This window comes from Varanus komodoensis, unplaced genomic scaffold, assembly GCF_004798865.1.
Source record: "Varanus komodoensis strain SLA01 unplaced genomic scaffold, ASM479886v1 scaffold34_1, whole genome shotgun sequence".
In the NCBI taxonomy this organism is placed as follows: domain Eukaryota; kingdom Metazoa; phylum Chordata; class Lepidosauria; order Squamata; family Varanidae; genus Varanus; species Varanus komodoensis.
Genome location: NW_025335854.1, coordinates 1,613,432 through 1,638,329, shown reverse-complemented (window position 1 = coordinate 1,638,329; position 24,898 = coordinate 1,613,432). Strand labels below are relative to the sequence as shown.

General features: G+C 42.0%; 1 protein-coding gene across 3 annotated transcripts; it reads right to left on the bottom strand.

The window, feature by feature from the left end:
* Window positions 1-2,298: 2,298 nt before the first annotated feature.
* UCHL5 (ubiquitin C-terminal hydrolase L5) lies at window positions 2,299-24,721 on the bottom strand. Of its 3 annotated transcripts, XM_044439164.1 has the most exons (12): window positions 24,306-24,721; window positions 22,392-22,455; window positions 21,569-21,674; window positions 13,518-13,643; window positions 13,371-13,432; window positions 13,155-13,285; window positions 11,998-12,061; window positions 11,467-11,569; window positions 10,696-10,809; window positions 9,601-9,630; window positions 6,885-6,983; window positions 2,299-3,301 (listed from the first exon to the last, which is right to left on the bottom strand). In XM_044439164.1, exons 1-12 carry the CDS (start codon window positions 24,385-24,387, stop codon window positions 3,257-3,259), a joined length of 1,026 nt encoding a protein of 341 aa, XP_044295099.1. In that variant the 5' UTR covers window positions 24,388-24,721; the 3' UTR covers window positions 2,299-3,256. The 3 variants fall into 3 exon arrangements, 2 of the variants coding, with proteins under 2 accessions (XP_044295099.1, XP_044295098.1); XM_044439163.1 differs by lacking the exon at window positions 9,601-9,630 and having other exon boundaries at window positions 24,306-24,464; XR_006415582.1 differs by lacking the exon at window positions 2,299-3,301 and having other exon boundaries at window positions 9,175-9,630; window positions 24,306-24,490.
* Window positions 24,722-24,898: the final 177 nt, after the last annotated feature.

The following is a 24,898-nucleotide window of genomic DNA, read 5'->3' as shown; positions in this document are numbered from 1 at the left end:
AAAAGCACAAACAAGCATAACCTCGAATTGGTGTGTGTCTGCAGGTATGCAATTATGCTACAGGGAAGCACTACCCATGGACATGTGGCACAGAGAAAGAGGCTAAAAGGCACACAAGTCAAAGAATTGTTTATGAGAGTGACAGATAAGGATCAGGTATGTATGAACAGGCTAGTCTCCTAATTTCTGGACAAGATATTTGAGTATATAGCAGCAGCTTAATTCCAAAGAGCTCCTGTTTAGACCTGCTTTGGGACAGAAATGACTTTAGTGGACAATTTATGCCAGGCACTAGATAAGAAAGCTACAACTTGTGAAACTGGGGCTTTCAATACCAGCCACCAGGGTAGTAATCTTGGACCATTTGTGTGAGATGTCACTTAAGGACATTGCCTTGCACTTGTTCCAAGTCTCTCTTGGGGCACAGGTCTCAGAAACTCAATCTGGGGATGTCTGCTTGACACCAGAAACATGGGCTTGTGGTGCTCCATCGCTTTCCTCCCTGCACCTGCTTCTAAACATTTATAGAGACGAAGTGTCCAGAGATTCCCGTCTCAGTGACTTCAGTAGCTGACTCTCTGTCTTTGAGATGAGTGATAGATTGGACATGAGCAAATAAATTTAGGCTTAATCCAAACAAGACAGAAGTGTTCTTAGCATGATTGTAGATCTACAGGCAGGGATTGAGTTTATTTTGGATGGGGTTACATAACCCTTGATGTTTGGAAGAACTGCTGTATCACTAGGTACAAGTGGTGGCTGGGGAGTGCTTTGGCACACTTGGGCTGGTAAACCAAAAACACACGTGGGAGAAGACATGCCTTGACATGGGATGCAGGACCTAATTCCTCAAGGCTGGGTTAGTATAATATTGTATCCGTAAGTGGCTTCCTTTCAGTGTTCAGAAACTTCAGCCGGTATACAAAGCACAACACCCAAAGTTCTAATCAGATCAAGGTAGGGGCCTGCATGTTTGTAGGGATCATACGACTCTATTGTACCCATTGAAATTTACTACTCCAATACTCACCACCAGTAGGGGCGTCACTGGTAGAAATGCAGGGAAAGACCTTTGCTGTGGAAGTACACAGCATACAGAATTCTGTCCCAGAATAACCAGCCGCCTCTCCGCCCAAGGGCGTTTGGAACATCTGAAGTACTATGTGCAGCTCTGGGGGACTATTTGAGGAACATGCCAAGTCTTCTGTCTAGAGAAGAGCAAGTAGGATGGTGAGGGATCTGGGAAGACGGTCCCATGAAGAACAAAAAGCTGGGTATGTTTATCCCGTGTAAGAGATCAAGAGGGGATATAAAAGCCATCCTCATTTATGTTGAAGGCTGTTGTGCAGAAAATAGCACAGATGACTGTTTTTTCCCTACAAAGCAACAGAGGGCTAGAATCAATGGGTGGAGATTGCACGTAAGCAGAATTTGCCTAAAAGTTAGAAGACTCCTAATAATATGAGCTGTTCAGCAGTAAAGCAGATTATCTTGGGAGGTGATGAGTTCTCCTTGATCAGAGATATTTAAACAGAGGCTACCTTGACATCTACCAAGGATGCTGTTCCCACATCATGAGGACGAGATGAACCCTGAGTGTTTCAGCTACAAAACAGGAAGGCAGGATACAGATATATTGCCACTGGAGTAAATACCACCAGACTTCCTGACACAACCTGGGTACCTACTTCATTTCTTCCCTTTTCTGGTCGTTAATCTGCTAGTTCAAGGCTGTATCCACCATTTCACAACAGAAGACCTCTGCTGTAAACTCCACTGGAGAGCTACTGGCCCCCTTGGAAATAAAAACAGGAAGCACATAGAGGATGGAAGGACTAGGCTGGTCTGTTAGATTTTCACCCTCCTAAGGGGTACTTCTCTCCAGACTGTCCCCTTTGCCTTTTAAGTTGCCATGAGCTCTGCTTTTACAAACTTGGTAGGCAGTCACAGGTGTTACCCTTGATATGGCTTTGGAAGCAGGTTAAGAGTCCACTGCACTTTGCCTTACTGCAAAAAGAGAACTAATAAAGTTGCAGGGACAACAAAGAACATGACCTGGATGTGCATGAATTACATAGTAGGTTTATGGGTACACACACTGTGACCAGAGAACAGAATATGTACAGAACGTTACCAGACTTTGCAAGCTTTTCCCAGTCACAATTGGTCATCCTTCACTGACTGCCAGAACATAACCAGGGGCATCTGTTTGCATTCAATCTAGAAGTATAACTTGCATTTTTTACCCAATAAAAACTGCATTGAATATTTTTTGAAAAATCTCTTTTTCTAAAACAGTGAAGGATGAAAATAGAGCATTTGTTTAATTCAGAACATCAGGAAAATATATATACAGGTAGTGGTGTACACCAGAGAAGGGCAAATTGCAAATTCTCCTCCAAACCCTATAAGATACTGATGCTGCCCCCCACCCACTGCAAATAAACATCTCCATGAATACTGGAAAACATTGGAAACCTCTTTTTTGTAATTTTGGTGTTACACAGAAATGGCTCCAGAGGAGGATGAGGGATATCCTTTCAAAAATTACATTAACCATGATAGGAATATTACAACGTACAAACATTTGCCAAAATAAAAATGGGAAAATTTATTATTCTTTTTTTCCTACTGAAGCAATAGACTCTTAGGCTTGTGCACTGGTCTGTAAATGATTCTACCGTTCAGTTTTTACTCTCAACTCTGTAGAAAATTTAGACATAACTCCATAGGAACAAAAACAGAGAAACAGCCACTGAAAGGCTCAGAGACCAAGACAGATAGTGGTGATAAGCAAATACAGGCCAACTTATTTGTAAAAATAAGTCAAGATTCCTTCACATAACTATATATCCAAGGTTTCACTGCAAGACAAAATACTTAAATATGTTCATTACAGTAAAAAGGTCTACATTACTTGCACAAATTTGGGTCTATACAAATTGCAGCAGCATTTCCTGATTAAATATGAAGAATAAGTCAGATATCACCATTAAATACTGGAATTTAACAGAAATTCTAAAAGCCTTTTCTGAGTGGTAGTACATGCACATGATGTGGATGAAAAAGGGAAGATTCATAGACCCCGAGCAACTGGGACAGGACAAGCTGTTACAAATTGGTAAACGTGCACTGGACAAATTTAAACTTTACAAGAAGTCTTGCAGGGTTGCTTTCATGAAGACAAAAAAATCAGAAGCACATTTTCTCCACCAAACAGCCGTGGGGGAAGCCAACACAGAAAAGACACCAGTCTTCATTTGGCCTCTTGAGCTTTCTTAGCATTCTGTTTTTCTTTTGCCTAGAAAGTAAATGCAGACAGAGAGAGCATATTGTACTCTTGTAATAACTGTCCACAGTTTTCTGCAACTCAAAATATACAAGACTCATTATCACTGGGAACATTTAATACACAAACACTACCAGGTTTCCTGATAATCAGTTGCACACATTTTCCCAGTATCTTGAGCTGACTTCTAAACTGATGGCAACAATATAGGAGGTTATGTTTTTGAAAACATGAAAGGCTGAATTCAGGCATGACCCTCTGTGAATGGAAGAGTCCCTTGGATCCAGTAGAGACTAAGTAGCAAGACTCAGGAAAAGATAGCAGGACTTATGCGGACTTCAGTCCTGCTCCTCCCACTGCTGGAAGTGAGGCAGGGTGACTGGGGAACAGACCTCCTTGATCAGGGTGACCTCGCTCCACAGATTTGCACTAAGCAGACTTGGCTGTTTGTCATACCAGATGGAAACCCTTTTTATTTTCCTAGCACTTTCAGATCTTGGCTTTACTGCAGGGTGTTTTTGGGTGTGTGTGTTATTTTTAGGATGCTTTCATTGTTACTGTGCATCACTCTACAAAACTTTAGGACCAAAAAAACCAGGGTAAACATCATTCTATTTTAGAAAAATGAAATATGCACACTCACATCCCTCTCCCCCAATTTCTAGTACTGTCAGTCTAGAAATAGTAGGAAATAGTTGCAACAGCCTTTAATTGCACAACAGGTACGAGCCCTTGTGCAGCTCTGGACTTGGTACTGTGGTTTACTGGAGGCGTCTCTTGCTTCCTACTCTTGTGGGGCAAAATTGGGCTATCCAAGCAAAGCCAAATCAGTGTCAAAAAGCAATTTATGGAGTAGGAATTTAACATTCTCCAGAATTTCTAACACATGCACTCTTATTTGGTGTTCAGCAGGTATGAGAAGAACATACAACTGTGCTATTACTTAGCAATTCCTCCAATTGGTCTGTGGGGCCAGTTGAATTTGTTCAAATTTCTACTACTCTTTTGGGAGCTGTGTGACACACCCTACATTCTGCTTACAGAGCTACTTCAGTTAATCATCAGGATTTATAATGCCTGGTGTCACTGAGCAGTGAGAATCTATAGAACCGTGAAGCAGAAGTACTTGAAACAAAGAAGACATTCCAACGATTTTGAGAGAGACCATAGCAACTCTGTTGTTAGTCGTGAAGTCGTGCCCGACCCATCACAACCCCATGGACAACACACGATTATATTCAGACTTAGTGCAAGTTAACACAATCTAGCAAGTCACCCTACGTGTGGGCTGTTCATGGAACAATGCACAGTGTGCCCAACAGATGATTAGGGCAAGCATGGGTTGTTCTCACCTTCTTCCCCAGTCCTCCAACTGGTATTCCAGAGGCCTCCACAGCAGAACCCAATCTGTCTCCCCAACATGGCCCACTGTGACATTGACCTCATTTTTCCCCAGAGTCTTGTGCTGCTGCCACTGGCTCACTGGAGTTACTGCCACTGGCTCATTGTGTTTTTTTAAAAAAGCAGACGTGCACAGTTGAAATAATTTTCCGTCCTTCCTTCCTTCCTTCCTTCCTTCCTTCCTTCCTTCCTTCCTTCCTTCCTTCTGACAGGGAAATATATTCAGTGTTCATGGCTGTTTATTTTCCTGTCCCCAAAAGAAGTTTTTCTTTTGACAACTATCAAAAATAAGTGCTTGCAAAAAGGGGACAAGATGTCGCTATCTCTGTTTGGGAGGGCAGTAAAAAATTTCACAGCCATTCTGAAAAACTGAAAGGTCACACCTGAAAGGGGGAGATAGCCTTTTGAGGGCAAAAATCCCTTCACCACTTTGTTTTTCGATTGACAAGTTGTCAGCTGACAGCTGCCAAGTGTGTACAAAGTAACCCACTTGTAGCCTGCTTGGCTAATGTCTATGGACATCACCTCCTGCACTTTGTCAAAAGATGTTACCAGGACATTGGCCAAGCAAGACTCCACACTGCAGGGATCCGTAAGTATGCACCTACAAAGCACCAAAAGAATTTCAAGTGTGCACAGTTCTTCCCACACGAAAGGGTAATGAACCAGTGATAGCTGTTCCAAAGTACTGCTCGGGTACTGACAAAATAGCGGTCACTGGTGGCAGCATGGGCGAGAGTGCCAAAAATAGCAAGGGATTTTTGCCACTCTTGCCGATTGATTGATTGATAAAATTTGTATGCCGTCCAATTACTTACATCTCTGGATGGCTTACAGCATAAATAAATTGATGACCCACTCTGGCTGCAAGTTAATAAAATACAGTAATAAAATTCAATATTAAAACATATTAAAATATTGATTAAATAAAAAGGTCTTAACCTGGCGCTGAAAAACATATATTGACGGCGCCAGGCGGACCTCTCTGGGGAGCGCATTCCATAGTTGGGGCACCACCACAGAGAAGGCCCTCCTCCGGGTACTCTGTCTCCTTTCACAGAGGGTTCCCAGAGGAGGGCTTCTGTTGCCAATTTGCTCACTGCTTCCCAGAGCCCACCACAGGACTGGTCTCTCAGGTGTGGATGACATGACAACCTACTATAGGTTCAACATACCCTATAGGTTCGACAAGCCATGGGCAGTCAGGTTTGCTTGTTTCCCACAAACAAGCCGCTTGGTGGGAAGCCGCCTAAGGCTGCACCATATGGCAACCCACAGCAGATGGTTATCCACAAGAGGTTGCTGGGTAGTGTGAACCCAGTGTTAGTCTTGCTTGGAAGACACTACTCTTGCTTGGAGGAGATGCTGAAATCAAAGAGCCTTAAGCTGAGCACGATTAAATTAATTCCCACTGGTTTTAACAGATCTACTCTAAACATGACTAAGTTTAGCTCCAACCTATAAAGTTCAGTGGATTCACTCTCAAGTAGACGTGTTTAGGTTTGCAACCTTTGATAACCCAACTGATTGTTAAGGGGTGGGTTGCATTTTATAAATAATAACTAAAGTTGTGAAACAAAAGCAGCTGCAAGGTATTAGCTGTGGCACATTTAAATCTAGAAGCCTAACCTGCTATTGTAAATCTGGACAGTTATTTTGACTTAAATAGACCTTCCTCATCATTAGCGCCTCACACTGTGCATCCAGAGCACAGGAAAGATCACGTGCCAAGCAATTTCAGGACAAGAATCCAAATAAGGGCAACTGAACCACCACACAGATTAATAGCCCTGCAGGGGGGTTGAGCACCTTACTTTCTTCATTAAATGTGCCTGGAGCTGAGCCAGATCAGCAAATCAATGTTACCACTGGGACCAGAACACCGAGGAAACAGCAACACACTAGCAGATCAGTATAAATCAGCAGAGATCCTACAGAAACCAATATCTACTACGAGCTAGCCTCTCGGAGGAACACATCCGTGTGGAATGTGTGCCACCTAGTGACCCAGGGCGAGAGAGGCAGATATCCCTACTGAGTTATCTGCTTACCTCTCGTGTTTAAAATGAAGAACTGCCTGCAGGCTCATGTGTGTGTTGAACATCCTAACAATTTCCACGAATATTCAAGTAGAAGAATTAAAAAATAGCAACAATTCTAGCGAGGGAAACAGGGCGCATTGTAGGGCACCTACCTTTTCAACAAGTGGGATTAATTGCTGGTGTTCTGCCAAGGTCTTTAGCAGTTCCATGATGAATGGCAGGTAGTTATGTTTTCTTCTAATGTTTTCAATCTGCAAGCATAGAATACACATGAATTTGTGTTAGATTCCACTAGCTCCGCATACAAGCTCCTTATAGCAGCAAGTAGATTAGAAAGAATGTAAGTTCTTGAACAAAACCTCTGCCTTAACCAAATAGGCCCCTAGCACTGATCTTTTTAAACTGGGTTGTGTGGTGGGGAAGAGGAGAGAAAAGAGAGGATGGGGAAATTATGGCTGGAGTATACAACGTACTGTCAGCCTGGGTAGGAAAAGAGTGGTACCGTGACTGTGTATGTGCACAATTATTAAGACATTAGGACCTACATTGACAGCACAGAGAATCCCTGCCAAATGTACAGGAAACTTCCCCTTTGATGTTGCTTTGAGGATTAGCCTTTGAGTTTGAATGTGACTTATAAAAGACATGGAGTGGATTTGAAATTGAAATATTTCAGTAAAACAAGATGAAAGTTTTCATAGTCAATGTCTTTTCTGAATTCTGTGATTTTCTTCTCTTCAAAAAGAAGTCACTAATAAGAGCCAGCATGGTGTGGTGGTTAGTGATGTACTGGGACCCAGGAGATCTACATTCTAATTCCTGATTGGCCATGAAGCTGACTGGGTGTCTTTGGGCCAGTCACTGACTCTCAGCTGCGGTTGTAAAAATAAAATGGAGAGAAGGACCAGGTGAACTCCCTTGAGTTCCTAGCAAGAAGGAAAAAGGCAGGCTATATATGTAATAATATAAATAAAGCAGTTAAGTTGCTTCAGAAAGGAGACAAGTGGCCAACTGCTGAGCTATATCTTAACTGATAATGAACAGCCCAGTGGCATGCCTGTAAATAAACTTCTTTGCTATTATGGTCTGTGCCAGTTTAAAAGAGTGGCAATAAAAATGCAATCATAAAACTTGCAAAACCATGATCGCAACAGAAGGTAAGAAACATAGATTAAGCCTCCTGCAGGGGGCAACTTCCTGAGTTCAGCCAAAAGGAAAATTGGGAGGGGCTCAATTAATTTTTTTTTTAAAAATCTATTTCTACAAGCAAGCAGCAGCTAATTTTGCAGAGGTTCTGATCATGATTTTACAGTAAGAAAAAACACACAGAGCTGCAAGACAGCAAAATGTCCCAGGGAAGTTACCCTGTAGGTACATGCCACTCACTTCAGACAAATATTTAAAACAGCCAAACAAAGAATTTGTTATTGCAGGTAGTCACAATGGTATACAGGGCATTAATGGCATGACACTGGTCATTTGCTCAGTCTCTTAACTTTTGATATCAGAAGGGCACCACTAAGTAAATGAGAGATCTAATGCAAGGATAAGCAAAATTCCTTATGAAAGAATATAGGTTACAGTGAGCATTTGCCCTCAGCTTTCATTTTTAAGCAAGAACTTCTAGTCCTCAGGGCCACACAAGTAAATTTGAAAAGCTGGTAGAGTGCTGCCTTTAACAGGCTCCAAAAGGAATGGTCATCCAGATCAGTTCACAATTCCGACACTGCTGTTAGGGCTCTATGCAAGACCAGCTGGTAAATATTAGAACTGTTGTATGGTTTGCCGACAGTATTAACCCCAGCACTGATTTCTGGCTTGTTTCCAAGCCCAATTCAGGCTGCTGGTTCTTGCCTAGAAAGCACTACGAAGGCTTGGGCTTTTTATTTATACATCATCTTGAATGGAAGGATGATCCAAGTACATTCTGAATAAATGAATCTGTAACTTGCACTGCTACAGCTTGTGTGTGGTCCCAAGGTGGCCATTGCTCTGAGTAAGCTGGGGTGGGATTCATCGATACTCTCCTAATATAGTTAAATAGCTATTTGTTCAGAATAGAAGTACAGTAGTCTCTCGAAATTCATGGAAGTCACATTCCTAAAGCACCCGCAAATTGTGAAAGACCGGGAATTTGGTGCCAGCGATGGGCACTGGCCGCCAAGGCAGTGCAGGCAGGAGGCGGGTGCACGTGCATGGCAGGGCAGGGGAGCACGTGCCAGAGATAGTTTTCTCTGAGCGAGTCCAAACTTGGAGGAAACAACCTCCTTGCGAGTAAGCAGCCGCATGGCAAGGCACTGCCTTACTCGCAAGATCAGCTTGGACTTGCTCGGAGAAAAATCCCGCGAAAGACTGAAGCTGCAAACGCTGAACCGTGACGTCACGTGGGTACACTGTATTTACCTAACTTTCATTTTGTGTACTGTAACATCAAGCAATTACCTTGAACTGAAATGACTCAAAAGTAGTTAGATCAGCATGACAGGAGCCAGCCAGCTTACTCTGCAACTAACTGCTCTTGCAAGTAGACCTCTGTATGATCAGTGTAACATCAGATGACCATGTGCAACCAACTCTGCCTCTTCCTTGAGAGGAACAGGTATGACTTTCGTCATGGAGCAGTCCTGTGTGAGTCTGAGTTGTCTCATGGAAGTTCCTCAGGCAAGTGCAGTTATCTATCTGGTTAAGTTGGCTGCACCTAACATACACTGTTCTGTGCAATTTGCTATGTTAGTCCCACAGAACCAAGAGCACAGAGCACTGAAGGAAAAAACTTTCATTAGAAACACAAATGTTCGATATCATGGAAGCCAGCTGAAACACAGGGGTGGGTGGGTGGTTTTGAAATTAGTTTACAAACTATCTGACCTTGTTGGAGGGATCAGGTTGCACAGCCCCCTAGAATCAAGGCAGAAAAGAAGTTTCAACAAGGCATGGGGTGGTAGGGATAAAAGCTAGCCATGAAATAGAAGTAACTTATATTGCAAGACATCTTCTGATCTCCGGTATCATCAGGCCGCATAGGCCCCTTTTACAGAATAGCACAGATCATGCAGACCAAGGTACTACTTCAGAGAAACAGAACTGGAAGTCAGTCTGGGAAAGGCCAATTCCCAAAGGTCAAATACTGCTGCACTGATCAACAGTCCAAGGTTTGACACTACCCTCTTACTATCAAGAAGAAACTCAGCTTTGCTGGGTTAACATCAGCCAAGGCCTGCTGAATCATTTCTAATGCAAAATTGCTTTGAAATACAAGGCAAGGAAACTTACATGAAATGCCTTCCTACTCCCGAGGATTATTAACCCAACTTTCTGAGATGCATATTTTAACTTTTATTAGGATACCTCTGAAAACTTTCAAGACACGTGAAATTCTAAGCTCCTCCTTGCCTGTCTCTCTTTCTCACTACCCCACCAGTGATTTCCACATTGTGCTCTGGGAAACTACAAGATTCCTTATAAACTGATCGGGGGGTCCCTCAGCGAGAACATCAGTACTGATGGAAAAGCTTCCCTGAAAGACAGGTTGTGCATCACTACCAAACGGGCCCTGGAAGGCAGATGCAGGATACTGGGCAGCCAAGAAGCCCATTCTATGTGAACTGGTATTTTCCAACTGGGGGGGCTCCTCAGAGAAGTCAGTGCAGAAAGGAGTCCCCAAAAGAAGCCTGAAAGTGCTCCTCTAGGTAGTGAGCCTTAGCTATCTGCTGTAGATAATCAGCTGTCTGCTCCTCAGTTCCAAAAGGCAGCTCAATCACTCTCACCCCGGTCATAAGGATCATTTAAGCTGACGTTTGTTTTGTGTACCACACGAAGAACCATTATACAAAAACTCAAAATTTTCTGAGTTTTACCTGCTTGCCTCACATTCAGTGGGACCAACGCAGCCATGTAGCTTGGAGTTCGAAACAGAAGATTAGTGTTTGTTCTTCAACTGTTCAGGGGAAGAACCTCACATACCTTGTACCGTTTCAATTTTTGGTTTTCTTCATCAATTAACATCTGATATTTCGCAACTTCTGACTGAATAGAACTTAGTATATTACTGGTCTGGTCTGTATCCATGGGCTCTTCCTTTTAGGAAAAAATAACCGGAGACATGTTAGCTTTTCAAATTAAGCAGCACCCTTCTAACAAATTATCACATAAAAGAAATTATTTAATAGACAAAAAGCAGCCCCAAACAAAGCTTTGCAGGCTCCCATGTAAAGCTCCCTCTTAAAATAAGCAGGAAGATGTCTTGTAATCCATTCTATTTCTGAATAATTAACTCTAAAAGCACATGTACAGCTACAGTTCAAGCAACAACACACTCTCATGCTAGTGTTCTCATTGCTACATCATCTTCTAGTATTTGTTTTAGATGCTTGTTAAAGTGCACTGATATTTGTTTCTGCAGTGTTTTGTAATTGCTTTTAATATTTTATTTTTTATGTACAAGGAATCAAGGAAAAGCAGAGTTAGCTCACTCACACTGACAAGTCTGTTCAATGCAGATTTGTCTAGCAACATTTTCCTCTGAGGAACATAACAAACTCATCTTGGCCAAGCCTAATACAAACATGTCAGTATTGCATGACTCTCCCACTTTTACATGAAACTCCCTGTTGATTCTAACTGATTAACCCAACATACTTCGCTTCAAGAATACTGTAACACCAGAGGCACTCAGGGCAGTCACTTAACCTTGTAACCATTTTGTGGAAACAATCTATTCAAGTGGCAGCACACCTCAGCAAGTTGTCTCTGCAGTTCTGTAATTTTCTGTTCATATATCATTTTTCTGTCAGATACAATTGCCATCAAGTTAAACCTTATTTCACCTTCACTGTACCTGGAAAATAAAAACAGGGTAGTCGCATACTGACATGGCCGCAAAATGAGCCCCACAGCTATCTGGGCACTTTCACATGATATGAGAAACAAAATTAAGATGCCCAGCACATTTATCAAGAGCAAATGTGGCTATCCAGTAGCTTGCAAATAGAGGGATGACATGTCACCCTCTCCCTATGTGCTAAGGAAATAATCAAGTGTCTAGGTATGTAAAACATATACTCTAGCTAAATACATTGTGACAGGATTCCAGTAACTCTATCTACACAGTTTTCAATTATTTGCATAAAAATTAAGCTAATTTACAGCAAGATGTTTAAAGGTTCAATCCTATACAAGTCGAGGCCGAACATGGCCTATAAGTCACAGTGTGTTATGGCTAAACGCAGGGATTTTGCAGTATGTTAGATAGAGCCAGGGACTTACTTTTGTATTCGTTTTTCTATGACAGGCCTTACAGCACTGATCCAGTCATCTTGATTGCACACACCTAAATGGGAAATACAGAAGTTAATAATCCTTCATAGAATTGCACCGAAGTTCAGAATGAACTTATGCAACAAAATCCCTGCAAAATAAGGGTAGGCTGCATAAAGAACTTTGCTGATATTTCCCAAGAGCTCCAGATCCAAGCCACCAATTTTGAATCAATATTTAAACACAAGAAATACCATAAACAATATTTTTAAAACACCAATCTTACAGAATATTATCATAATTGCCAAAACTGTTAAAATAATGAACACCACTGAGTTAACTTAATAGACACAGCAGCTTTATATTAACAATTCAATTAATTAAAATAATTTGCTTTGATATTGAAAAGTACACAGTTTTTTTTTTAAGTTATTTTCTCCAAGCAAAGTTGTTAAAGCAAACCCATTTTGGTTGTTCCTGATTATTTTGGAACATACATGATCTGAATTAACAGATTCAGAAAACTTCCAATGCTGAATTCAGTAGGAAGGAGGCTTATAAAAGACGTGGAGTTTAAGACTATAATATTTTACAGACAATTATTTCCCCTGCTTTCCTTACTGAATCTTGACTCTCTGGGCAGCATGCGATGTGGCCTGCACACTGGCAGTATAAGAAACTAGCAATGAAACTGATATGCGAATAGCAATGAGCCCAAATGCTTATTTCCAGAATGGGGAAGGTCAGTGCTCCTTGCTCTACTGACCTATCCTGGCAGCTAGCATTTCTACTCATTTCCAGGATTGCTTTAGGAAACACTAGCTTCCTGTTTCTCTTATAAGTCATGCTCAAGAGAAACAACAGGAGTGCTGCAGCAGTAGAGGATAATGCCTACAGAGCTATCTACACTCCTGTGACTTATAATATTTATTTAGGTTTAATTTTTAAATATCTTTAAATTATTTAAACCGAACCATGTCTTATTTCTTATTCTATCTGCCCAAAAGCAAAACTCTTCACCCTCAGTCAGAAAACACCAACTATTGTGAACAACACTCTGCATGTTGAACAGACATATTCTTTATTTTTCAGAATATAACACATGAAGTTATATATCATGAATGAGACACAGTTATGGCATTATATAGGTGAAACCAAAATGTTACCTAAATCTATTGGGCCTTCTCTCAGACCATCCAGTTCATATAATCTTCCATGTACAGGGACATAGCTGACAAAATGAAAAGCATCTTCTTCTTTTGCTGTTGATTTTGCATCAAATTCAAACATTTGCTGTCTAAAGGCAAGCAAAAGTCAAGAATGGAAGTTAATACTAAGCATTGCTGAAGAATGGATTTGAGAAACACCTGACTTCTTGTTACCTGGCGAAACTGTTGTGGACTTGCCGAATCACTTCCGAGTTGCTTAATGCCAGGCCCTTCATCTAAATGTAAAACAAGAAATTCATTCAACTAGATGATTGTGTTGAAGAAGCTTTTAAAAAATTAAAATAGAATCATTTCACATACCGCTGCATCGAAACTTTGAGAGAATTCTTTAAATTCTGATAGTGTTTCTCCTAAATGGACATCTTGATGGGTACAATTTAATAGCACACTTACTATGGCTTGAGTTGCACACGCATTATTTATTACCTGAAAAGAGGTATGAAAAATTCAGAAAAAATAGCTTAAATCAACTTATACAGTTTCAACAACTCACCATAGCCTCTTGTTTAAACTCCAAAGTAGTAAAACCTGCTCTATACCTGCATGTTGCACTCATATCCACTTAAAATAAATATTTCCACACTTTGTAAACATACACAAACCAATTTGGTATAACAAAGCACCTTGCAGCTTTGCTGAAACTGTAGATTATTGTCCTAAGTGACCTTGACAGATGAGCAGGTACACAAAACATATTGTTGCATAATTAAAGGTTCTTTTCTGATGGTATTATTTAGAAGGGGTTTATTGTATGACTTTTACCAACTTATGTTACCTTCAAACTTTTACACACATATAGGACAGCATCCAAAGAAGTACTTTAGGTGGACATACAGACTAAATGGAGAGGTGGTTCGCCATGCTGGCTAGAGTGCTGGACTGGGCACCAGAGAGACACCAGTTTTAGTCCCAATTTGCCCATGACGCTCATTAAGTGACTTGGGCCAGTCACAGATTCTCAGCCCAATCTGCCTCACAGGGTGGTTGTTGTAAGCATAAAATGGAGCTATGAAAGTTGCCTTCTTACAAGAGGAAAAAGGCAGGAGAGAAATAGAATACTAATAGGAATAATATAATTATTGGGAAAGTTACAGGGTCAATCTGTCCTTTCTGCCTTAATATTATATTGGCCAAAAAATAAAACAAAAAACAAAATCCTTACAACAGTGAACACTCAGCAAAGCCTTTCTTTGCAGCTGCTTCCCACTGGCCTAGAAAACAAATGCAAATATTCCCTGGAGTATATTCAGCTGTGAGAGAATGCCAGCAGGGTCAGTGCCAATTGAGAGGAACAAGTGGCGATGTAGGTTGCAATCTGACTGGGATGCTCACAATGGATTGTGGGCATCTTATGGGGAGGAGGAGGATGGCAACACGGAAGGCTGCCTCTGTGGGCCTCCTGTTCTGCCACTCATCTAGACAGCCGACTGGGGCACTCTGAAGCAGGGGGGAAGGAAGCTGAGGCCCTCCCTGCTATGTTATATCTTGTAGGGCCCTGTCTCCTCCCCACCCTGTGCCCTGGAGTGCCTCCATCCCTGTCCCAGAGGCTGCTCCTGCAACCCCGGAGAGGCAGCTGGTGTAGTCCTTGTCATGCTGGCTGAGAGGTGGGAGAGGGCGCTCTGAGCATGCAGACCCAGCGAAGTGAAAGTGAAGCCATTTTCTGACCTGACCAGTGGCAAAGGCTTGTGCTGTAATTAAAGCACAATGCTATGCACGCCTGCTCAAATATAAGCCTTGCGGAGATCAGCTCAGTGTATTCCCAGGTAGATGTGTACAGGATCACAGCCTTGAAGAGAAAGCAGGGTAATCAAGCTATGTATTAAAACAGGTCAAGTATGGTGCAGTGGTTAGAGTTGGGCTGGGAGCCAGGAAACTCACTCTAGGCCAGTCATGGCCTCTCAGCCAGCCCTACTTCACAGGGTTGTTGTGAGGATAAAAATGAAGCAGAGGAAAACTAGGTGACGCTGGCTTGGGCTCCTAACAAGAGAAAGGGCCAGATATAAATGCAGTGCAACAATAATTCCAATAATATTTGAATGGCCATCAAATGCATAAGGATGACTGATGTTGCGTAGGCTTTCTAAGAAAGAGCATTCAAAGAAAAATAACCATCTCAGAATTGTGGTCACAACAAGGTGGTATGGACATTTTCCATATATACAAGGGAGGAGATATCTCTTCAGAATTGCCAAAGAAAAAGGGACTGGACTAAATCACAGGAAATCAGATTAGGAAAGTTTCATAGCTGGTAAGCTGAGGCATAGGAAAATGTTGGTCAATTATCAGTCACTGGTGAAAAAAGATAGAATTTGATTTTGATATTATAAAAAGTGTTGGTGATTCTCTTGCACTGCTAAGTATGTGAGTAAAGTAAGTCTGAGACCTTCAAGGTGGTACTGAGTTTTATCCCTGGAAACACAGGAATCCATCTGTTGTTGTTGTTAGTCGCGAAGTCGTGTCCGACCCATCGCGACCCCATGGACAACATTCCTCCAGGCCTTCCTGTCCTCCACCATCCCCCAGAGTCCACTTAAGCTCACACCAACTGCTTTGGTGACTCCATCTAGCCACCTCGTCCTCTGCCATCCTCTTCTTCTTTTGCCATCTATTGTTCCCAGCATTAGGCTCTTCTCCAGAGAGTCCTTCCTTCTCATTAGGTGGCAAATACAAGTTTCATCTTCAGTATCTGGCCTTCTAAAAAGCAGGCAGGGTTGATCTCTAGCACTGACCTGTTTGATAGCCTTGCGATCCAAGGGACTTTCAGGAGTCTCCTCTAGCACCACAATTCAAATGCCTCAATCCTTCAATGATCAGCCTTCCTTATGGTCCAGCTTTCACAGCCATATATTGCAAGTGGGAAAACCATAGCTTTGACTATATGCACTTTTGTCGGCAGGGTGATGTCTCTGCTTTTTAGTATGCTATCTAGATTTGCCATAGCTTTCCTCCCCAGGAGCAAGCGTCTTTTAATTTCTTGGCTGCAGTCCCCATCTGCAGTGATCTTGGAGCCCAGGAAAATAAAATCAGTCACTACTTCCATTTCTTCCCCATCTATTTGCCAGGAAGTGATAGGACCGGATGCCATGATCTTAGTTTTCTAACGTTGAGTTTCAAGCCAACTTTTGCTCTCTCCTCCTCCACCCGCATCAAGAGGCTCTTTAGTTCCTCTTCACTTTCTGCCATGAGAGTGGTATCATCTGCATATCCGAGGCTGTTGATATTTCTCCCATCAATCTTAATTCCAACTGGTGATTCATCTAGGCCCGCCTTTCTCATGATGTGCTCTGCATATGAGTTAAATAGGCAGAGTGACAGTATACAGCCTTGCTGAACTCCTTTCTCAATTTTGAACTAATCAGTGGTTCCGTGTCCAGTTCTCACTGTTGCTTCTTGACCCGCATATAGGTTTCTCAAGAGACAAATGAGATGGTCTGGTACTACCATCTCTTTAAGAACTTGCCACAATTTGTTGTGATCCACACAATCAAAGGCTTTAGCACAGTCAATGAAGCAGATGCTTTTCTGGAACTCCCTAGCTTTCTCCATGAACCAGCGTATGTTGGCAATTTGATCTCTAGTTCCTCTCCCTCTTCGAAATCCTGCTTGTACTTCTGGTAGTTCTCGGTCCACATACTGCTGGAGCCTAGCTTGTAGGATTTTGAGCATCACTTTGCTAGCATGTGAAATGAGTGCAATGATGTGGTAGTTTGAACATTCTTTGGCTTTGCCCTTCTTTGGGATCAGAATGTAAACTGACCTTTTCCAATCCTGTGGCCACTGTTGAGTTTTCCAAATTTGCTGGCATATTGAGTGTAGCACTTTTACTGCAGTGTATTTTAAAATTTTGAATAGCTCAGCTGGAATACAGTCACCTCCACTAGCTTTGCTGTTGCTCAGACTTCCTAAGGCCCATTTGACTTCACATTCCAGGATGCCTGGCTCGAGGTCAGTGACCGCCCCATCGTGGTTTTCAGGGACGTTAAGCTCTTTCTTGTATAGTTCTTCTGTGTAATCTTGCCACCTCTTCTTAATCTCTTCTGCCTCTGTTAGGTCCCTGCCATTTTGGTCCTTTATCATGCCCATCTTTGCATGAAACGTTCCCTTCCTATCTCCAATTTTCTTAAAGAGATCGCTGGTCCTCCCTATTCTATTGTTTTCTTCTATTTCTCTGCACTGTTCATTTAAGAAAGCATTCTTATCTCTTCTAGTTGTTCTCTGGAATTCTGCATTCAATTCGGTGTATCTTTCTCTTTCTCCCTTCCCTTTCGCTTCCCTTCTTTCCTCAGCTATTTGTAAAGCTTCCTCAGACAGCCATTTTGCTCTTTTGCATTTCTTCTTCTTTGGGATGGTTTTAGTTGCTACCTCTTGTACAATGTTACGAACCTCCGTCTACAGTTCTTCAAGCACTCCATCAGATCTAATTCCTTAAATCTATTTGTCACCTCTACTGTATATTCATCAGGGATATTATTTAGGTCATACCTGAGTGGCCTAGTGCTTTTTCCTGCTTGCTTCAATTTAAGCCTAAATTTTGCAACAATCCATCTGTTAGAACTCTCCTATTCCATCACCCTCACCAATTATCTTTAATTGATCTGCCTATGAGAGAGTATACACAACATAGGAACCCATCCTGTCAATAGGCTATGCATTGTGTCCTGTTCACAAAACAACCCGCAGCGTACCCTACAGACAACTGGGCTCACCATGGGGTGTTTCCTCCTCCGCTTCCTGCTCAATCCTCCTGCAGTTCTCCTAGGGCCCTGTGTGCAGAACAACCCATCTTTGTCTCTTCTCCCTGCCCCGTTTGTGACTCCTTTAGTGGTTGCTACAGCATCCTTGCCTTTTGCGGATTAATTTTCACAATCCCCAAAGTGATAGCTCCTTTGCGCTGAAGCAACAAATTAGAAGGACCATTACTGGTATACTTCCTCCACCCTGCTTTTGGTGTTAGAAATGTGTGGAAAAGTTTCGACTATTTTTTTCTTTTTAGTTTTGCTTGTAGTTCAGAGTTGTGAAACTCCAGCTAACTGAAATCTGAAAACTTGCGTGGTCAACATACAGATTTCAGACTGTACCTGCCCTTTCCAAACCCATCACTTAAAAAGAAAACATTGCTTTTGACCACTGTCAAAACTAAGCACACTTGTAAATATTGTGGACTGTGCTTTCCCACCTTCCCAAGTACCTAGAGTCTCAAGAAAGAGTGGAAAAGGTAGACGACACTAAAACCTGTCAGGTACATACTTAAAACTAGAGGATCTAACTAGACAGCTCACCATTTGTTGTCTACAAAATGAAAGCAACGTGACAGATTTGAAGCCTGGCTTTGTCAACATCCATTGATTTTGCCTGCTTTGTCAGAAGGCACTTACCAGAACACTGTCTGGGCAAGGCTTCAAATTCAGTAATTGGGGTTGTACGTTTGTGCAACTCCAAACTACCAAATAATGAAGTTACTGAAAATGTTTGCATACACTTTTGGCCAGTTCACGGACACACACATACAACTGCTGATGAACCAGTGACATTCCTTGCACTGTCCCACTGGTAAAAAGCAATCTCCAAAATGAAAGAAAAAAGAAGAAAAGGAGGAAATCACAGTAGTAAAATAGCAATTTTCTTCCTAATAGCTGGGACCACTTCAAACCCAAGCGAATGCCTCCAGCTGCTTCCATCTTCATTTCCCATTAACACCTTTGGGTCACACTCAGGGCTCAGGGACATTCTCAGAAAATTAAGATGGTGGGCAGAAGCAGGCTGATGTCTTGTTCTATGGCATATGTAGAGACCAAGAAAGGAGGGAGGAGAAAGGACTCCCACGACTCCTTTCTGGTAAGCTGGGGAGGCCTACTGAGAGCAGCAGGTGGCCAGGGAAAGCAATGATCAGGGACACCAGCACGAAACCAGCAAGGAGGGGGAGAAGAAAGTCAGCAGGAACTTGGGCAGCCAAGTGTGATCAACCTGATGGGCTGGGAAAGGTTGTGCACTTGTATGCCTGTACAGTGTGGAGCAACGAACATGCTGTTGGGCACGGCTGTCATGGTCTAGCACAAGTGTATTTGGGCTGCAATCCACTGTTCTAGTGCATTTGTGTTCAAGAGTGAACACAGGCACTGCCTTGTATCAAGTCAGGCCACTGGTTTACTTAACAGGGCACCATCTAGACCTCTGGTGGGCAGAATTCAGACTCAAGGGCTACACCTTTCTTTTCCTGCTACAACTTCAAGATGTACCAACCTTCAATCTGATGCAAAAACCATACAAATTGATCTAAAGAATTCTGAGCCAGAAATTTGTTCCAAGAACCATAGAGATAGGCATCCTATTTTGATCCAGCAGCCACCCTGCTCTCCATGAAGCTGGTGGGCTGGATGATATCATGGAGGGAAAGATCCCACAAGATTATCAGGATATTCATTCAACTTGACAACAAATGCTATTTAGATGGCATTTTAGACTGTTTCGAAGAAGTATCACATGGGGTGTTAGAACCAGGAAAGAGGCCTTCTCAGTAGCCCCTTTGCAAGCTCTAGTGGTTCCTGCCCAAGTTGGACAGATTGGCTCCCTCTCTGCTTCCTTGTGCTTGCAGGTAAATATTTTTTATTCAGCATGCCTTTGGCCACACTACTTTTCTTCAACATCTGCTTCTTTCAACTACCTGCTTCCTTCACACTGCCTTCCCTTCAACATTCAGTAGACCTCTGAGTACATCTAGCTGAAGCATGGAGATGAAGGCAGAAAGGTTTCCCACACAGAGTCCCATTCCCAAACACCCATCCATGTTTGTAAAATAGTATCTCAGTAACAACACAACTGTATAAAAGCCTACTCAGAAGTATGCCCCATTGTTCTAAGGGAACTAAGTTCCACTTTATAGGATTGTAGTCTAAATGTATATCACAGAATACAGGAATGGCAGAATTCAGTCTATTAAAATTCCCAACAAAAGGGTAACTGGGTTTTATGCAACAATTTCTACAATATAGTGGAGACCAAGAAACCTGAAAAACTATTCCATGGTTCCTCTCTACAGCTATACAATTTTTTTTTTCAGAATGGCTTTGGTGCCATCAAGTGGCAGTTCTGTGAACTGCTCAACTAAGGAGAATTTTTCTTCATAATAAATTACTGTGTCATCATAATCAAAACCCAGTAAAACTCCTACTAAATAAAGTGATTTGCAATTTAAAAGTCACTTTTAAAATTTCTTGGAGCCTCTCCTCTTTTTCGACCTCAATGAGGCATTTTGAAATTATTTAGACATGTATCAACATCTAATCACATGTAACACTAGAAAAGATTTCTTTATTTGGGAATTGTTGCTTCACAAGATTCAAAAGAAAAAAGGATGATAATGAAGAAAACACAAGATTTGCTAAGGCAAAATTAAACATAATACAGCAAAGAGATTTTTTAAAAAAAATAACTTCTCATGATAAAAATCATGTTTTTGATAAAGTGAGTTTAATATGAAATAAAATTTTTCTCATGCTTCCACTCTAAGACATTGCTAAGGAATTGACCTAAACTGGAATGTTTGCAAGTAAGAGTTCCCAAAAATACAGTGACCTTGCTGGTGGAAGGTCAGAATGACAACTGGAATTCTGGCAATAGCACTTTATCTCTAAATATGCCAGAAGATTAAGTGCCCTGTGAGTTTGTAAGGAAGAAAACATTTCTCATGGAACTCCCCAAAAGGAGTGAATTTAAGTAGGGAGCATTTTTTTTTCTTTTTCTTTTAAGAGGTCCAAAATACTTTGTACAAACAGACTTCTTTTGGAAGCATATTTATGTTATGTGACTCTGTTTTATTCTAGCAAATCAACCCAAAGCAAGGCACCTTGTTTTGTGTTAAATACTAAAAGGAGGGGGATTTCTTTCTGGAATACTGAAAGGATTACAGCTGTGAACTGAGAATAAAAGCACTTTCCAAGTAAGGAATGTTTGAAAAGCTGTGTCTGTTCAGCTTCCTGTGATTAAAATCCTTTCTCCATAAATTGGCTGAAAAGCCTCACAGCCTAAACTTACTTACGAGCATTTTTACACAGAAGTGGTCATGAAACTTCTTCCTTCAAAATAAGTCTGAAGTAGCTTTGTATACCATGGCATTATTCCAGACGAGACTTACAGAAGCCAAAGACCACAACCAATATTTAACTGCATGTACACACTTTATGCAAACCTATGGTTCCTCGCCTGTGATATTTTTTATCTGAATGTCACAAAACAACCTGTTTTGCTAGGTTTCTTTTCTGCTTATATTATAATCCAGAGTGTGTGATTTTCACACACTATATTTAGGCAAAAACTGTTCTGCAGGATATAAGGAATCACTCAAATTACTATACCTGTTTAGCAAAAAATATTGTATCTAATCTGGAATCCTGAACAACGGAGCCAGCTGGTTCTTCTCCTGGTTGCCACTTGAATAGAAAAATTAATCCATGAACTGGCCTATATATTAAAAGAAAAGCACAACAAAGGCAGAGTAAAGCAATGCTCCAACATGTCTAAAACCTGTCATGAGAAGCTTCAAATAGCAATTGACTTGAGCAGCAGATGAGAGGACAAAACATTTGCCCTTCTAAAGAATGTGTAAGATGCTACTTCTAACTCATTCTACCCTATAGCATACACATTGAGGGAAACACATGACTTTGCATGTAAGTAGGATTCATGAGAACTGTTACTACTTAACAGATACCTCAATGCAATTTTTCATACAAAGATTAAAATGCTCCAAATGAGAAAAGATTGAATCAGTTCCAGAGGTTCCTTCCATCAGTAGCAGCATCCCTTGAACTGAATTCGGTTCAAACCATGCTCACCAGTGGGGATAGAGAGATGAGGTTTTGCCTAATTCCCAGTCCTGCTGCCGACCAACTCTATCTCCTTTGCTGCAGTGGAGCATATCCTAATTTCTAGAGGATTATATAGGACTACAAAGTAATGTGGGTATTCTTGAAAAATGGCTTCTCCTGTGTACTACTGGGAGAAATGCCCCACTTGATCAGACACATTCCAAAGACAGGAGGGGCTTTTCTGATGGCAGGAGTTAAATGCTTGGTCTAACCACTGTTTTTCTTTTATCTTTGATACTATTTTAGGCACTCCTATGTTGACAACCATTTAGGGGAGGGAAGAAAAATTATTCTTTAAAAACAAACTTACTTTAATTTTTCAAAGTTTTCTGGTTCCAAACTCCATATTTCCTCGACCTGGGCACCCCTGCAACCTAAAATAAGCCACAATAAATTGCCTTAAATTATTTGTTCAAAAAATCAGTTCAGCTGCAAAAATGATGAAGTAAAAACAGACACCTCAATCAAATGATTTTGTATGAATGCAGAGGAATAATGTCAACCTTACTTTTGGACTTTTTAGAATACAAATTTGTCCTTATTTACCCAAATTATAGCAAAATTTGTGCAAGTGAACAAAACAGCTGAAGTGCTACAAAACAGTCACCTTATGAGGGTCCCTAAATATAAGCTGTCTATGAATACAAAACACATTTTACTCTACCCTGTAATAATCAAGAATTGTACACAACAATCTGAACAGATCTGGTTGCCTTTAAAGCACTTACCTGATGGGATAAGTGCTTCTTTGGGTCAAAACAAATTCATACATACACACAGTATAACCGAACCTGACGTAATCATTACAACATTTGAAATAGCTTTTATTTATTTGACACAGATTGATTCAAAGTAATAAAAGTCAGAATTTTCTTTAGGCACCAAATAACTAAAGAAGTTGTACTTTTCTTTTACTGGAATTTGTTTTGATTAACTCACAACTCCAGTGCATAGTTCAGTGTTGAATTAAATATTACATGGAAGGTGAATGCACCATCCAAGAATCAGATGAACAACTTGTGTTAGGCATTCTAGAAAGGCACTCAAGTATATATTATTTTGAATGAATTAGAGCAGAATACAACAATGAGACCGTATGGAGCACACCTAGCAGCATGTTTGATGACTCAGCTCCCCCAATTGCAAAAGCAGCAGCAGGTTCTGTCACATTGGCAGATGCTATTACTCATCCTCTTGGGACTAATTATTAGACAATTTTAATTCCTCCCATCTTTCAGAGAGCTCAGATAGATGCTTAGGCTCACAACAAATCATAAAGACAGGTTAACTCAGGTGGCAATACTTATGAAGTCACCTGGACTACTTTACACCTCACAAGGAATGCAATCCAGGTAGGCAGCTAAGCAGAAATCCAGGAATGGAGTTGCAGCCAATTCTGATTCCTTTACAGGCCTATTTATCTGTCTGATGCACATTGCAAATGCATGTTTTTGTTGTTCACAAACTACATGTTTATGTAACACTTCTATAAAGTACTATATGTATCACTCAACTAAATGCATTTTGTTTGCATCCATGATGTGTTAAACTTACACTTTAAAACAGATAAACAGGTGCAAAGGGAACCAACACACATCTGTCATACAGGAATATTTGTATACACAGACTGGCTGTAGCTTGGTAACAAACTTGCTGTGTCACGTGTGAAATGGTCCTTAGCCATTGGCAAAAAGCTAAAATCACAGTAATATGTCAAGCAGCCCTGACTATTTGAACTTGGGCTCCCCTTGCCCATGTCAAACAGTCGAGTCACAGAGACCTAAGAATAAATGGGCAGTTAAAAAATCAGAATTGACTCGCCTTTCTGGCAGATGTAAACCAACTAGATTTGCCAGCCAGCATTTTGTCTTCCACCCTAATTGCTGTGCTAGGAAAATAACAAGAGGGCGTTCCTGTTTTGCATTTTTTACTAGCTGCAAAATGTGTTTTACTACTGACTTAACATTTTCCATCATATGCCCCACAGCTCGTTGTCCTCAGGTTTTAAACACAGCCATCAGGAATGTTTCTCTTTAAGGAAAGGGAGGCGCTCCGCACATGCTCAGAGATCCTCCCTCCGTCAAGGCTTTTCGGAAGCGGAGGCTAAGCATCCTAGTGGTCCAGCCTTCCGCCGCTCTGCGGTCCTGGCCGGGGCACCCGACTCTCCCGCGGAGCTTCCCCGCGGCCTCGACGAGGGGCCCGCAGCCCGCAGCCCACACCTCACCGAAGCCCTTGATGAGCTCCGTGAAGACTCCCGGGTCGCTCTCCATGAGGCACCACTCGCCGGCGCTGCCTCCGCCCGCCATGGCGCTGGAACCGCGGCCGCGGCGGCTTCGCACTGGGCCGCCCGCGCAGACGCTCCGGACCGCCCTCGCCGCTCTCGCCCGCGGCAGCCGCGCGCCGCCCGCCAAGCCCACCCGACGCGCGGAGCGCAGCGCGAGGCACGGCACGGCACGGCACGGCACGCCGCTCCTTTCCCGACGGCCCTTGCGGCCAGCCGCCTCGATGTCGGCGGCGCTCTCGTCATCTCGATGGTGCAGGCGAAGGCCACGGGAAGCCAACCAGATACCCAAGCCGCGCGACCGGAGGGCGAAGCGATTGGTCCCTTCTTCGAAAGAAGGAAAGAAAGGCACGATTGGGCACCAACGTCATTTCCTGTTTTAGATTGCAGCGGCACCACGCTGCGAAATAAATGGCCGCTCTATCCCCTAGTCTCTATAATGTCTCGTCCTCTGACTTCGCGCAGTTTCCCAGAGTTTGGCTTTTAACCGGAAGGATCTCTCTGTTCATCACTGTACATAATAGAGTTGTTTCTAT